Raw genomic sequence first — 16422 nt, 5'->3', positions numbered from 1 at the left:
CTCGAAAGGACTTCGCGGCCACCGATGAATCGTTCTGAATCTGACTGCATGCTTTCTCCAGCAGGCTCCTTTCCCCAGTGAAGAATACGTAGCAAAGCAAGGAAGTCCCAGGCATAGCTGCAAGGTGGCTGGAGCCAGGGGAGGGCAGAGCGTGGTGGAGGAGACATGCACGATGGCACATCGGCATGGGCTCCGTTACACGCTTAACCCTACTTCGAGGACAATTCATCATTCAACAGCACAAACCTTGTGCCCAAGTGTTGGAGACATCAATCACATCCCACCGCCCACAAGACTCTCGGAATCCAACCCAAGGCCCAAGAACCACAAGGCAATGCATTTTTACAAAACGAACCAGTTTTTACTGATAATATAAAAAAAATCCATACAAAATATTTGGATTACAAAACAGGTAGAAAAGTGTACAAACAGTTGAGATGATCACAAAACTTCAAGCTTTTCCAGCATGGATAGAACAACATATTATTGTTTGGCTTCTTAATGCAGGTTAAGGCACGAGGGTTTTGAGGTGATCCTGCCCCCCCCCTTTGCTGGTGTAATTCTAACCGCCCCATATTGTGGTCCATCATACCCTCCAAACCCACACTCCCCGGCTGGCATAATCCCTGAGACTCGTGTGGGGGGGCAGGTCCCGCACCCCTGTTGAATGACCTGTATTGTGCGGTTTGCAGCATGCAGTCAGAGTTGGGGGGCCGGGGGCAGGGGAAGCAGAGAACCCCCCCCTTCCCCCACTGCTGTGTGACCTGTACTATACGGTTTGCAGCATACAGTCAGAAGTACCTTTGCTGCTTCAGGGGTGTCTTCGCCCTGGGGGTACATCAAGTTGCTGGAGCGTAGAGATGAAAATGCATAAAGAATAGGTAACTGAACTCACATCAGTTACAGAGGTAAGGAGTGAGCCGGTTCAGAACACCCCCACCCCCGCTTGCAAACTAGGAATGAAGTTAAAGGACTCCTCATTGGGTGTAAGGGTCGACCTATCGGAGCGCAACTCCAGGACAGTTCATTGGGTGCAAGGAAAGACCTATCAGAGCGCAGCTCCATGACCCTTTATTGGGTGCAAGAGGAGACCCATCAAAATGCATCTCTAGGACCCTTTATTGGGTACATGGGGCCGACCTATCGGAGAGCAGCACCAGGACCCTTTATTTGGTACAAGAGACCTATCAGAGCGCAGCTCCAGGACTCTTCATTGGGTGAAAGGGGGCATCTATCAGCTCTAAGCACCCCTCAATAAGTCTTGATCCAGGCCTTCGAATCGTCAAAGTGCTGCCCGGATGGACCCCTGGGTAAGAGCCTTCAGTCGGCACACATGACACAGTCGTCCGAGTGCGGCGCGCTCTAAAACCTCACAGACCAGGCCCGGGTTCTCCAGAGGCAAAGCCTCCTTGCGTTAGTCTGATAATGCAAGAGGGAGGATCATGGGGAAAAAATGCACAATCTCCAGGCCACTACCCCCCTAAACAGAACAGCAGCAAGGCAGCCAATCCCAGCTCCCTCAAAAGTACTATTGCAGTCACCGGCCCGGGGCGCTTTGGCTTAAACTGCATTTAGAAGAAAAAAAAATGCAACGCTTGAAACAGTTCAGGATGCCTGAGGAATGTCTAAGTTTTGGTCTGCTCAAAGGTAGGGTGCCCAACCACGCCCCAAGAGAGGCTTTCGTGTGAGGATGGGACCTCTGCACCAGTATGTGTGTTGCCGGTCATCAAGGGGGCCCATGCACACTACAAACCCCTGGATTGGTCCTGAAAGCTCAGGAAGGGAACCATCAAAGTGGGAATGTCTAGTTTGGGCGGGAGGTGGCGGAGTCTTCTGTAAGCTGAGCTCCGCCGCCGCTACATTGGGTCCACTGAATGGGACATTGCAACGGGTAACTGGATGATGCAGTGAAAAGGGGGGGGGGGGGGATAAGAGTTCCAAGGAGGGAATGATGGAAGTAGAAGTGGGGCCTGAGGTCCATGGCCCCTCAAAGGGCAGTATTGGGAGGTGTGTGTGTGGGGAGGCGGGGTGTGTGTGGGGGAGGAGGGATGATCATCCATGGCTCGTCGCAAGGGACTATGGGATCACAGAAGGGTGACATGTGGAATGTTCAGTGTTTGGGCCCTGAAGGGTCTGATGGGAGTGAAATGTGATGGGGGGAGGGAGGAGGGGGTTGGGAAGAGAGGGGTATCATTCATTTTTTCACCCTTGCTGGGTTCCCAAGTGCAGGGGTTAGCAGTTCATGGCCCCTGTTTTGCCCCAGCAGTGGGGAGGCATTTCATTCTATAGGACCTTAAGTGGCCCCTCCGCGAGGGGTAATTTCAGTCTAAGGCCAGTAGAGGCCGTGGTCAGTCAACAGCGCCTGAAGGCGCCCACCCTTGGAAGGGCAAGTTCACACTTTCATCCTTGACGGATCTGTACTTCGCACTAGTGTTTTCTCCGGACTGTAAACTATTTTGTGCACGGCGCCCCGCACCCCCAAGCACGTTTAAGGCAGTGAACAATTGTACCATCATGTAATCAGGCCTGCTAGAAAACAGCCAGACCCTCCCCGCCCCCCAGGGGGCGCTCTAAGCACTACTCTCGTCACAGTTCATAGCGACAAAATAACATTTTTAAAAATCCCTTTTTAAGTAGCATCACTTGGTCCCTTATTCAGCAAGAGAGTCCTGAACATTCCAATGGAATCTCTGCTTTCACTACCTCGGTATCACAAAATTAAAAAAGATAAAAATACAAACTATTACAAAATTACTTCTAAATATAAAAAAAAAATATCCAAATGCTACAGAGTGTCTCTGCGCTGCCCTCTGCAGAAGGCGGTCCCTAGTCGGCGCTTTCCAGTGGTTCTCGCCACGATAAATATTCCAGCTGGTTCAGGAATGAAACGTAAGGAATCTTCCAGTCAGATGAGTTGTCTTTGCCGCTATGGGCCGGGTCAGAAACCTGAGGGGAGAAAAAAAAAAAATCAAGTTTAAATATATTGTTGAAAAAAAGATCCCACCCTGCAGCCTGTCTTGGAAGAAGCCATGCATTGGATAGCACCAAGAGTCCTCTTAACCGTCCCAGCAGAGGCCCTTGATGGAATGAGCACAAGGATTGGGTCTCCTAGGAGAAACCAAGGTTTGAATGAAACCACCTCCCCCCCCCCCCTTACCCCCCCTTGCAGGAAGAAAAGGCAATTATGCAGCATAAGGCAACACTTTGTAATCGTATTACTTCATTATTTCATAATTTTTAAACTTAGCAACCAGACATCATGAACAGCCTACATTCAAGTCAAAAGGCCCCTACGCCAGGGCAGATCGTCCTCTGTGTCAAAGGCAGCAGACAAGTCTTTTGTTACGTGGGCTTAACAAAGCACTGCGGTTGGCAACGGTGTTGGTGCTGGACACCCAAGTCTGATTTAAAAAAAACAAGTGTTATCGCCCCGTGATAATCCTCACCAGGCCCTCAGGAGGGGTCGTTTAGTGTTTTGTCAGATGTCATTTTGCACCGATTTCTAATTTTATTGACAGATATGCGCAGTGGGCCAAAGGTGGTTTTCGTGGCAAGCCAACGATAAAGGTTACTGGCCCGATGGGTGATGTCAGAAGCCAAAGACAGCAGGCCGACTGTGAAAAGCACACATTAAAACCAATAAGGCCTTTATGGGTAGATGGTTACACTACACACTTACATTGTACCAAGTACCATTTCAAGATGGCCGCCAACGGCAACATTTCATTTTTTGCAAGCATATGACAGCAATGTTTACACAGGGACATTTTTTTACTTGCATTTTTGATTCATCTTTATGTGCTTGCTGTTTGGGTTTGGTGTATAATTGCACCCAGGTTGAGTGCGTAAATGCATGGATGGGTCAGTGGGAGGATGAATCTATGCATAGGTGAAGGAAGGACTCCAAGTGCATGTATGAATGGATTTATGTATACGTTATTTCTATTATGCGGTGTGTTGTGTTTTCTTTTCACACTTCTAGCTGCTGTCTGAGGATGTCCCGGCTGTGGGTGTGCCAGAACCACCAGAGCTGGTGAGTTTGTCTGAAAGAGGAGTGAGGGTGCTGCTCATGATGGTTTTCTAAATAATGCATTATTAAATGATGTATTTATCTAACCTCGCCAATAACTGAAGAGGCATCTTCAATTATAAACCGGTTCACTGGTTTTGCCAAATGCTTGTTATGAAGGGGCAGTACAAATTTGCTCTGCATTGCTGTATGTTGCTTTACATCTTAGCTGTTGGAGGTTAGGTGCGGATTTGTAGTTAATAAAAACTAACCCGCGAACAGTTATAGCCGCATGAGCACTGAACAGAGACACAGGGGCACACGGTGAGTCTGCGTTGGGACCTGCTCGGGAGATATTGAAACCCTGCTCGGGAGATATTGGAACCCTGCTCGGCCTCCAGCAGCATCTCTCCTTCCTCCAGACAATAAGTGGCGGTCACAGGTGTGCACCCAGGGCCTCGGTGTTGCACTGCACCTCTGTGCTTTGTTGGGTCATTCTGACTGAATGTGCACCTGGCGTATGACCACTAGTCTCAGGTGAAAACAGGACAGGAGTCAAGCTCTCTTCAGACCAGTGGGCTTCAAACTTTTTAATGTTGCCCCCTCCCCCGACCCATGAAAAAAAGGAAAATGCTACTTGCCAGTATGCATCTGTTCTTGGCATGTAAAGCTGCAGATTCACACACTATGCATAGATCTCGATCTGGTGTTGTGCCCGGATGTTTGCGCTTGTTTTTGTCTAGGAGAAGTCGTTGGAAGTCACGAGATAGGAGACTCCTCCTTTGGATGACAGTGCGCATGGGCATCGGCTCCATCTTCAGATTGTTTTTACCAGCAGAGAAATAATGGCGTTTTGTAAGAAACAAAAAAAAAGATGCCCATGTATGCTGTATCTAAATAAGATAATACTGGAACAGATAAAGGCAGCCAGGGAGGCGGGTGGGCGTGTGTGAATCTGCAGCGCTGCATGCAGAGAACAGATGCATACTGGTAAGTATCATTTTCCGTTCGAGGCATATGAGCTGCAGATCACACACTATACAGAGATTGTATAGCAGTACCCATCCGTAGCGTGACCACCCCTATCTGTTGCAGTAGATTGAAATAGTGTCTTTAGTACAGCTTGGCCTACATTAGCTTGCTGTTTTGTCTGCACATCTACACAATAGTGTTTTGTGAATGTGTGCGGTGAAGACCATGTGTCTGCTCTGCAGACGTCATCTAAGGGAATGTGCCCTACAAATGCCATTGAAGCCCCTATTTTGCAGGTTGAGTGGGCTTCAGGAGGTACAGATAATGTGCGTTTTGCTTTGTGATAGCAAATCTCTATGCATTTGACAATCCACCTTGCAATTCCAGATTCTGATATGGGGCTGCCTTCATGTGGTGTGAGAGACACAAAAAGTGGTTTTGTTTTACAAAAAGGTTTTGTTCTGTCAATGTAATAAAGGAGTGCTCTTTTTATGTTAAGAGTATGTAGAGCTCTTTCTGCGACTGTTTGCGGTTGCGAGAAGACAACTGGCAACTCCACAAACTGATTGAGGTGAAAGGGAGAAATAACCTTAGGAAGGAATTTTGGATTGGTTTTAAGGACCACTTTGTTACGATGGGGTTGTAAAAAAGATTCTTGAATAGTGAGTACTTGTATCTCACCAACTCATCGAAGGGAAGCACTGGCCACAAGGAAAGCGTCTTTCCATGTAAGAAATTGTAACTCACGTTTATGCAGAGGTTCGAATGGAGGGCCCATTAGTCTTGTGAGAACAATATTCAAATTGCATACAGATGAGGGTGGTGCCCTGGGAGGAATTATTCTTTTGAGACCTTCCATAAATGCTTTGTTCGCAGGTACTCTGAATAGCGATAAATGTTGGCTATTTTGTAAGTAGGCTGCAATGGAAGCGAGGTGCAAACTAATAGATGTGTATGCTAGGCTCGACTTTGAAGATGTAATCGATAACATATGGTGTGTTGAATACACATCTAATGGATTGATGATGTTACAGCATAGAATATATCTTTTCCACTTGGCTGCGTAGCAGACTCTAATGGTGGGACGTCTAGCTTCTTTGATAAAGTTCATACAATCAGGGGGAAGGTTGAGGTAACCAGACTTCAGGAGCCAGATCGCTAGGTTGAGCTGTGCTGTGTCCGGGTTTCTGACCTCTCCAGGGTTCTGGGTTAAGAGGCGTGGGGAGCGTTGTAGTTTTTGGTGTGGGAGTACTGATAGTTCTAGCAGTATTGTGGACCACGGTTGTCTGGCCCATGTTGGAGCAACTAGGATAAGTGTCAGTGAGTGTTGCTGCAGTTTGCGCACCACCAGTGGAATGAGAGGGAGAGCGTACGCAAATCTGCCTGACCAATTCATCCATATCGCATTGCCTTTGGACAATGGGTGTGGATATCTGACAGCGAAGCTTGGGCATTTGGGATTTTCATGTGTGGCGAAGAGGTCTATGTCTGGTTGTCCCCACATGTGGAAAAACGGTTGAAGAACTTGTGGATGAAGTTCCCACTCGTGAATCTGTTGCGTTTGACGACTTAACAGATCTGCTATATTGTTCTGGACTCCTGGAACATGTTGGGCTAGGAGAAAAATGTTCTGGGTAGTAGCCCAACTCCATATATTTTGTGCTAGTTGGGAGAGTTGTAGGGAGTGTGTCCCACCTTGCTTCTGTTTATAGTACATTGCTGTCATGTCTGTTCGGACTAGGACGGCTTTGCTTGATATTTGTTTTTGGAATGCTTCTAGGGCTAGGAATATGGCTAATGACTCCAGATGGTGGATGTGGAGGTATTGTTGAGGAGTCCACGTGCCCTGCATGGTGTGATAGAAGAGCTCCCCAGCCGGAGAGCGATGCGTACGCGGTCATGACTTTCCGTGGAGCTGGCTCTATGAACAGTCGACTTTTGGAAAGGTTTTGGGTGTTCCACCACTGCAGAGAGCGATGAGTGCGAGCGTCTACCAACACCAGATCTGTTAGCTGACCTACATGAACACTCGAGCTGGAAGGGAGTGTTGAGGCCGAAATTTGGTTATGAGGGTTTGCATGCTTGCTATCCTGGCCCGACTGGGATAAGCTAGTGCTTTCGAGGTGTCTATTGTGGCACCTAGGTAATGTTGTATTTGGAACGGCTGTAGATGAGACTTTGTGCGAATTACTGTGAACCCTAAATTGGTGAGTAGTTGAATAGTGGTGTTAGTGTGATGCACACAATGACTGTGTGAGCTGGCTTTTATTAGCCAGTCGTCCAGATATGGGAAGATATGAATGTGTTGTCTTCTGAGATGCAACTACCGCCAGGCACTTGGTGAATACCCGGGGTGCAGTGGTGACTCTGAATGGGAGTACTTTGCATTGGTAGTGTTGACCGTCCACTACAAACCTGAGGTATCTCCTGTGAGATGCCTGAATGGGAATATGAAAGTCGGCCTCCTTGAGATCTAGATGGGTAAGGAAGTCACCTTGTGAAAGGACAGGAAGAACCTGTTGAAGAGTGACCATGTGGAAATGGTCTGAGTGTATGTACAGGTTTAGGGGTCTCAGGTCTAGAATAGGTCAGAGGGACGTACTTTTTTGGAATGAGAAAATACGGAAAGTAAACTCCTGTGTTTTGATGCTGCAAGGGAACAGGTCCTATGCACCTTACTGTAGTAGGGAGATGACTTCCTGCGTGAGTAGCAATAGATGTTCTAACGGCATCGGACGCTGTCTGGGTGGTATGGTGGGGGGGTAGAGGTAAGTTCTAGACAGTAACCTGACTGAACGATTTGTCTTACCCACCTGTCTTTGGTGACGTTGTTCCAGACAGGAAGGAAATGCTGTATTCTTCCCCCGACTGGAGTAGAATGGTCGGGGGGAGCGGAGGGAAGTCATTGGGTAGGGGTGGCGGCAGCTCTGGTATTATTCGTCTTACCTCTACATTTGCTGTTGTTGCTTCTGTAACCACCTCTCTGGTAACCTCTGGTGAATGTAGAGTGGGTGGGAGCCTTGTAAGAGGTAGAGTGGTTGTCAGAGGAGTAGCCTCTGGAGGTGCCTTTGTAGAAGGAGCGATGACAGGAACATCTGGGAGCATTTCGATTTTAATGCACCCATGGATTTGGCTGTGCCTGTGCCCTTTCATTTTTTCTAGTGATGAATCCACATTAGGCCCAAGTAAGTGTTCCTGATCGAATGGTTGGTTTAAAATAGAAGTTTGTACTTCTGGTTTAAAACCAGAAATGCGTAGCCAAGCAGGTCTACGCGGAAGGACACTTGTGTTGACTGCTCTTGAAGCGGTGTCTACTGTGTCCAGGAGACATCGAATGGAGCGGTTAGTGATTTTTCCCTCTTATATAAGGTCATTGGCCCTGTTTTTATATTTGTCTGAAAGGTGCTGTAATAAGGTCTCCAACTCATCGTAATGGGCCCTATTGTACCTGGCTAACGGAGCTGGAGTGTTGGCAATACGCCGTATGTTAGCTGCTTGGGATGCTGTTCTTTGTCAGAGGCGTCCACGAGTTTGGACTCTTTATCAGGGGGTGGAGAGTCTGAGAATTGGCCCTTTTCCTGGCGTTGGACACTACTAGTGAATCTAAGGGTACGGGGCCTTTAATATAAGCTGGGTCGGCAGGGGCAGCTTTGTTTTTTTTTTTTTTCCCTCGATCCTGGGGTTGATAACTCTAGCCCTGACAGGATCTTTACAAGCTTCGGGTGCATACGTGATGACTCCTTTTAGCATAGGCAAGATAGAGGTGGTCCTTTGTGACGTGTCAAAAAGTGTCCATTAGAAAATCCTTTTCCACTGGGTCTGTATGCAAGTTAACTTCATGGTATTGTGCAGCTCTGTAAAGCAGCTGATTAAACCCGGATATGTCCTCTGATGGGGAAGGTCTAGAGGGGTATACATCCTCCTGTGGAACATTAGGGACATCTGGAGTGTTGTAATCGTCCCAGGGGTCAGGGTTAGAAGGTGGACTAAGGTCCCCAAGTGGCTGTTCACCTGAACCCTCCCCTTTGTTGTCAGAACTATCATCATCATCATCATCATCGTCCCTCTGGTGGTGAAGCCGGTGCAGGCGTATCCAATGGTCTCTGAGCTTAGGATGAGCTGGCCAGTTTTAGGGTCTTTTAGAAGAGTCTTTTGTTTAGGATCTGGCAGAAAAAGCTCTTCTGATGGAGGCTGGTCTTTCAGCGCCGACTTTTTAGGTTTGGCCGCCTTACGCTGCACTGACTCTGGAACGGTTTTGTCTTTTGGCCTGGCCCCGTGAGGTTTTAGTCTCTGTATGTGGAACCAGTGTTTTCTTGGGATCCGAAGTTTTCGGTTCCGAACTTTTAGGGAGCGGCTTTTTGCTTGGCTCAGTGTTTCTTCAGAGTCGTAGGGTCGGTGGTTGGTGGTTTCGGTGCAGAGTGCTTCGATATGGAGGCAGTGTTCGGCGCGGAGGAGGAGGGTATTTTCTTTTTCGGTGCCACTGAATGAGTTTCGGTACAGACGACAGGCTGACTCAAGCCTGAGTGGCGGCCTGAAGGCTTAATAGGCTTCTTCGCCGAGCCCGAGGGCGGGGCATGGGAAGCAGTCTCTGTGTGCACCTGGGCCTGAAGGTGAAGGTGTGACCGAAGCCTTTTGGATGGTGTATGGAGGGCGTCGACGTCTCTACTTAAGACCCGCTGCGCTGGAGTGAGGTCTTCGATGTCGGAGTCCTCGGAGGCGCTGTGTTCTTCGACCCACTCTTGTTCTGGTACGTTGACGCCCTCTTGGAAGATGTCGTTGGGAATGGATGTCGATGAGTGAGCCACTGTGCTGCGAGCTCGAAGATCCAGAATGGTCTTCTTGGAGCGGAAAGAGGCACAAGTTGCAGTCTCTGGCCTCGTGTTCCGGTGAAAGGCAGAGGTTACACACCTCATGCAGATCGGTGTGGGGAAACTTCAACACATATAGAGGACACTTTTTGAAAGGGGGGAGGATTGTGTGCCAAAAATTGTAACGGCACAGCACTGGAGTGCAATAAACATATCCGAGTCTGATGGCGGAAAAAACCATGAAGATGGAGCCGATGCCCATGCGCGCTATCATTCAAAGGAGGAGTCACCTATCTCTTGAATTCCAAAAACTTCTCCAAGACAAAAACAAGTGCAAACATTCTGGTCCAACACTAGATGGCGATCTACGCATAGTGTGTGATCTGCAGCTCATATGCCTCAAACATATATACATATATATTAGGTAAGGAGGTGCTCACATTTTCCACAATTATTCTTTCAAACTAGGAATGTTTAAATATGTTTAGACTTATTTAAAAAACATTGCAGTTAACTTCTATTACTGTTTAAAAATGCAGTGAAATACAGGATTGCCAAACATAGTATCCTGGTCAGGCAGGCCTTACTAAGGTGCACTAGTACCCACAGTGTGATTATTAGAGGGGGGGGGAGGGGGTTTAAAGAATATTTGGGGTCCCTCCCCTTTTGACACCTTCTCCCAGCCAGGATATAAAGGACAAAAGATGCTGGTGCGTGCCCATGACAGAGCGGCTTCCTGCAGCTCCCTTAAAACAAAGCACTGTTATCAGCATAATGCTTCTTCTGACCAGAGCCAGCACCCCCGGGGTCACTTGCAGCCCCCGCTGCCTTAGGTGGTGGCCTTCACCCTGAGCTATGGAGCCAAATGTAACCAAAAGATGGTGACGTGGTACGTGGTGCGGGGGGCGCTCTGACGCGTAGATCCTCACGCACCCTGTATATTCGAGCTCTGAAGTCTGGGCGTGGAGACAAGGCCAGCAGGTTAGGTTTACTTCACAGGATGAAGCAACCCTCACTGCAAACGAGCCTTGGAGAAGGGGGCGGGCATACAGATGGGTCACAAACTGACAATACTAAGCTCAGTCAGTGTGCGGCTCAGTGCATCACCAGGGGTTACAACTAGAGCTTCCGTGGAGAGGGGGGGGGGGGGGGGGGCAAGGAAAGCAACTTACAGGAAAATACATTTGCAAGGGGAGGTTCTCCCTTCATTTGCTTGGGGCGAACGGTGGTGGAACTGCAGTAGGAGGTTCTTTGGCCAATCAAGGAGCAGCTCCGGCTGTCGATGCTGCTGCTCCAAGCGGAACAGTTCCTGAAGCTGTAGGTGTCACCTGCTCCTGGACTGGGGGTGCGGGCACTGCCACAAAGGCACCAACAGGAAGCTGAGACTCACCACAAGGATGGGGTATCATAGGTGGCATTGCCAGTCTTACTTGTGCTTAGCATGGCTTTGTTGAGCCTCACAAGTGAAGGGTGCGCCAATCTTAAGGAGCTGTACGCATGGACATTTGTTGGCCCAGCACCATCAACTGCGTGCCAGTGTGACGGGTTTTAAGCATGGACTTGCGTTGAGCCTGTTGTCAGAGGATCACTCTTACAGGTGCCAAGACTGGACTTTTGAGCCTGCTGTCACAACAGGATGAGCATGCCAGTCTAATCAGCCAAACATGGACCTTTGTTGACCATAGCACCACCCAGAGTGTGCCAGCCTTTAGGGTATTAAACATTATTATTGGAGTGCAACTAGACCCAAAGGTATCAGAGCACTTTACATGAGCACCAGCTGCATTACTGACGGACACGTTCATTTTGTGGTGTGCACGTGACTTGCCCAGAATCACAGAATGTGGAGTGTCCCCGTCGAGACTCGAACCTGGTTCCCCAGCTCGGAGGTCGACCGCCCTAGCCAATAGGCCACATGGGACTTGTGTTGAACCCGGTGCCACCCAGAGCATGCCGTCTGGTGGGAGCCAAGCATGGACCTTTGTTGAGCCTGGCTTATGGACCCGCACGGGGCCAAATGAAGCTCTGGATTGCACCTCGGAAGGCCTGGACAGAACTGTTGTGGAACTGGGACCCTGCAGCTTCAATGTCTCTCTCATTGTAGCTCCTTGAGGTCTCCAAGGTGCTTTAGACTTGTACGATCAGTGAGTAGTTCACAGAAGACTGCTCACACATCACAACGAAAGACAGGCGCAGAGAAACCCCATTGGCTTTTAGCTGCAGTTTTGAGCACCGCCCCCACCCCCCAAAAAAACATTTGCTCATGTCCAAAGGCACAAACAGAAAGGCGGAGCAAGCTACACAAAAATATTTTGTGATGGGGTCACAGACTGTCTACCATTCACTTTATGGAGGACACTCGACTACTCAGTTTAGGGCAAAACTCATATTCAAAGCTTCCGACTACTTAACACAAGTGGTGTTCCAACACAAAAACAATGCAAAAACGTGTTCAATCCAAATAAATTCTGGGATCCCGGGAGGTTCCAGCGAGACTTCTCATGGGCGCTTCATTTAAAATATTGTAAACTAGCAGTGGATAGCAACAGCATGCATCTAGAGCAGGAGTCTTCAAACTGGAGGGCAGGCCTCAAGTGATCACGGGGGTGGGGGAGCTCTGGTCAAAAGAAGCATTATGCCGACAACAGTGCTTTCTTTCAAGCGGAAACACGAGCGGTTGCAAGCCGTTCTGTAATGGGCCACCACGAACATTTTTTGTCATTTACATCCTAGCTGGGCGTGTGTCAAAGGGGAGAGACTGCTAGAAACGCCCTCGTCTCTACTTCTAATAGTCACACTGTGGTTACTTGTACGTATTAGTAAAGCCTGCCTGACCAAAATAGTTTGTATGGCAATCATGTTTATTTCCTTTTTAACCTCATCCATGCTCACGACGAGCTGATCTCGACATGAGGCACGGTGCTCCGGTGCCGCTCACAGGCGGGGATAATTCCCCTGCTGTGCTGAGCGTTCCACGGGAACGGGTGTGGTCATGAGGAGCTCAGCTCAGCCATGATTATTTTTTTCCTACTGGAGGGGAGCGGCATGAACAAGTTTGAAGACCACTGATCTTCAGGACTCATAGGGGATTACGGTGTTTGTGAGGAAACATTAGGACTGAGGCTGTGCCCACCCTCCAGGCCCACTTCATCCCCCAGTCCCATCCTCACTAGGCCTGCTGGGTGTAAGTTTTTCACCCACTCTGCGCAGCGCAAGCAGGTAAATCTTACTCCAGACCACCTCCCCGCAAGATTTCTCAATGTGGGTGGTCGCTACCACTCACGTTGAGAAACCTTGTTGAGGACGCTGCTGCTCGAGTAGGCCATCTACTCGACGGCAGCAAGAAGCAGCACTCTTGCACTGCACGTGGTGCTGTTCACGCTGATTTTACAAAGCGGGACAAACACCCGGCGCTAAAAATCAGCTCGAACAGCACGACGTAACGCACTCAGTCGCTTGCAGAACTCCACATAGCATGGCAGAGTTCTTTGGTCAGTTTGATGTGTCCTGCAAACTCTACCCTGGCCTAATACTCACCAGATTTTTCACAGGGTGCGCCTTCCTTCTCCTGGGCGAAGTTCAGCCGGTTCTGCTCCACCGCCATGCCGTTGGACTCCGGGCTGCTGCTGCGCGTCAGCTGCGCGTTGTCCGCAGACTGGTTGAGCTGGAAAGCCAGGTCCAGCTGCTCCTGCGCCATCTTCAGGTGCTTGCGCAGTCGCTGCAGTTCACTGTGCGCGGGGAGCTCCTGCATGGCAAAGTGCTCGCCGGGCCTGCTGCCCATATTCTCGCCGAAGACCAGCTTCCCGTTGGGCACCTTCCCCTTCTTCAGCACAGACTGGTATTGAGGTGGGGCACTAGGCACGTTGTCGCGGTACTGCTGCTTTCGGCGCCCAAGCGAGTCGCGAATGCCTCCCACCCCCAGGTGGAAGAGCTCGCAGACGTTGAGCAGCAAGCACAGGCTGCTCACCACATACATGATGATAAGGAAGATGGTCTTCTCGGTGGGGCGGGAGACGAAGCAGTCCACTGTGTGCGGGCAAGGGCTGCGCGTGCAGACGTAGGAGGGGATGACCTCGAATCCATACAGGATGTACTGGCCGAAGAGGAAGCCCACCTCCAGGGCAGAGCGGAACAGCAGCTGCAGCACGTACACCTTCATCAGGCCATCCTGCTTGATGCGCCGGCGCCCGTCGTGCTTCTTGCCTTTCTCCTCTGGCGCCTTCTCCTTCTCAACCTCAATCTCCTCGAAGATCATGGGGTCCTCCTCGCCATTATCCTCGGCCTCCTCGTAGTCGCGCCCTGCGCCACGATGCACCACAGGCATGCGCTGGGGCTTCTTGGAGCGTGCAGCGCCATCGGGCACTCGAGCTATGCGGTGCATGGCGAAGCCCAAGTACATGATGGAGGGGGTGGTGATCATAATGATCTGAAAGACCCAGAAACGCACGTGCGAGAGGGGCGCAAAGGCGTCGTAGCACACGTTCTCGCACCCAGGTTGGTGCGTGTTACACACAAATTTACTCTGTTCATCATAGTAGATGGACTCTCCACCCACAGCAGTCAGCACGATGCGGAAGATGATCAGGACGGTCAGCCACACCTTGCCCACGAAGGTGGAATGATTGTTGATCTCCTCCAAGAGGCGGGTGAGGAAGCTCCAACTCATGGTGGACCGGGAGTGTTCTCAACCTAGAGGAACAGAGACAGGTGTGAGCAGACGCAGGAAGAGGCGCAGGTGTGAGGAGGGGAGGACAGGCAGGTGTGATCAGGCGCAGGTGTGCATAGAGGAGGTAAGGACAGACAGGTGTGAGCAGGTGTGCGTAGAGGTGAGGACAGATAGGTGTGAGCAGGTGTGCGTAGAGGAGGTGAGGACAGACAGGTGTGAGCAGGCGGAGGTGTGCATAGGTGAGGTGAGGACAGACAGGTGTGAGCAGGCGGAGGTGTGCATAGAGGAGGTGAGGACAGACAGGTGTGCGTAGAGGAGGTGAGGACAGAGGTGTGAGCAGGTGTGCGTAGAGGAGGTGAGGACAGACAGGTGTGAGCAGGTGTGCGTAGAGGAGGTGAGGACAGACAGGTGTGAGCAGGCGGAGGTGTGCATAGAGGAGGGGAGGACAGACAGGTGTGAGCAGGTGTGCGTAGAGGAGGGGAGGACAGACAGGTGTGAGCAGGTGTGTGTAGAGGAGGTGAGGACAGACAGGTGTGAGCAGGTGTGTGTAGAGGAGGTGAGGACAGACAGGTGTGAGCAGGTGCAGGTGTGCATAGAGGAGATGAGGACAGACAGGTGTGAGCAGGCGGAGGTGTGCATAGGTGAGGTGAGGACAGACAGGTGTGAGCAGGTGTGCATAGAGGAGGTGAGGACAGCAGTGTGAGCAGGCGTGCGTAGAGGAGGTGAGGACAGACAGGTGTGAGCAGGTGTGCATAGAGGAGGTGAGGACAGACAGCTGTGAGCAGGCGTGCATAGGGGAGGTTAGGACAGACAGCTGTGAGCAGGCGTGCATAGGGGAGGTTAGGACAGACAGGTGTGAGCAGGCGTGCATAGGGGAGGTTAGGACAGACAGGTGTGAGCAGGCGGAGGTGTGCATAGGTGAGGTGAGGACAGACAGGTGTGAGCAGGCGCAGGTGTGCATAGAGGAGGTGAGGACAGACAGGTGTGAGCAGGTGCAGGTGTGCATAGAGGAGGTGAGGACAGAGGTGTGAGCAGGTGTGCGTTGGTGAGGACAGTCAGGTTTGAGCAGGTGTGCGTAGAGGAGGTGATGACAGTCAGGTGTGAGCAGGTGAGCGTAGAGGAGGTGAGGACAGTCAGGTGTGAGCAGGTGTGCGTAGAGGAGGGGAGGACAGTCAGGTGTGAGCAGGTGCAGGTGTGCATAGAGGAGGTGAGGACAGAGGTGTGAGCAGGTGTGCGTTGGTGAGGACAGACAGGTTTGAGCAGGTGTGCGTAGAGGAGGTGATGACAGACAGGTGTGAGCAGGTGTGCGTAGAGGAGGTGAGGACAGTCAGGTGTGAGCAGGTGTGCGTAGAGGAGGTGAGGACAGACGGGTGTGAGCAGGCGCAGGTGTGCATAGAGGAGGTGAGGACAGGCAGGTGTGAGCAGGTGTGCGTAGAGGAGGTGATGACAGTCAGGTGTCAGCAGTTGTGCGTAGGAGGTGAGGACAGACGGGTGTGAGCAGGCACGCAGAAATGAAGAATAGGCACAAGTGTGCATAGAGGTGAGGACAGACTTGTGAGCAGGCGCAGGAAGAGGCACAAGGGCGTTCTGAAGGCGAGAACAAGGACAGGTTTGAGCAGGGGAGCACAGGTGAGTACACGTGAGGAAAGAGGCACAAGTGTGCGTAGAGGAGGGGAGGACAAAGATTGCTGTGAACAGGCATAAACAGGTGAGCAGGTGAAGAGGCAAGCGTGCGTAGAGGAGGCACGGACAAAGACAGGTGTGCACAGGTAAGTGCATTAAGTAACAAGCGCACGTGTGCATAGGTGAGGACAGGGACAGGTATGAGCAGGCGTACACAGTTGAAGGAAGAGGCGCAAGTGTGCGTAGAGGCAGTGAGGACAAAGACAGGTGTGAATAGGGCCACACCGATGAGCAAGTGACTGAAGAGGCGTGAAGAGGAGACCAGGACAAAGACCAGTGTTATC

At 50.6% G+C, this 16422-nt stretch overlaps 1 protein-coding gene across 1 annotated transcript in view; it reads right to left on the bottom strand.

Moving 5' to 3' along the window:
* Positions 1–1157: 1157 nt before the first annotated feature.
* The window catches only part of LOC144822058 (gap junction gamma-1 protein-like), a 36363-nt gene continuing 21098 nt past the window's right edge, over positions 1158–16422 (bottom strand). The window contains exons 2-3 of the mRNA XM_078679133.1: positions 13327–14478; positions 1158–2946 (exon numbers count right to left, since the gene is read on the bottom strand). Of these exons, the coding sequence (XP_078535259.1) occupies positions 2939–2946; positions 13327–14455 (1137 nt within the window). The 5' untranslated portion in view covers positions 14456–14478 and the 3' untranslated portion in view covers positions 1158–2938. The remainder of the gene's footprint in view (positions 2947–13326; positions 14479–16422) is intronic.

The sequence above is a fragment of the Lissotriton helveticus genome, chromosome 3_1 (assembly GCF_964261635.1).
Source record: "Lissotriton helveticus chromosome 3_1, aLisHel1.1, whole genome shotgun sequence".
Taxonomy (NCBI): Eukaryota; Metazoa; Chordata; class Amphibia; order Caudata; family Salamandridae; genus Lissotriton; species Lissotriton helveticus.
This window is presented reverse-complemented; position numbering and strand designations above follow the sequence as displayed.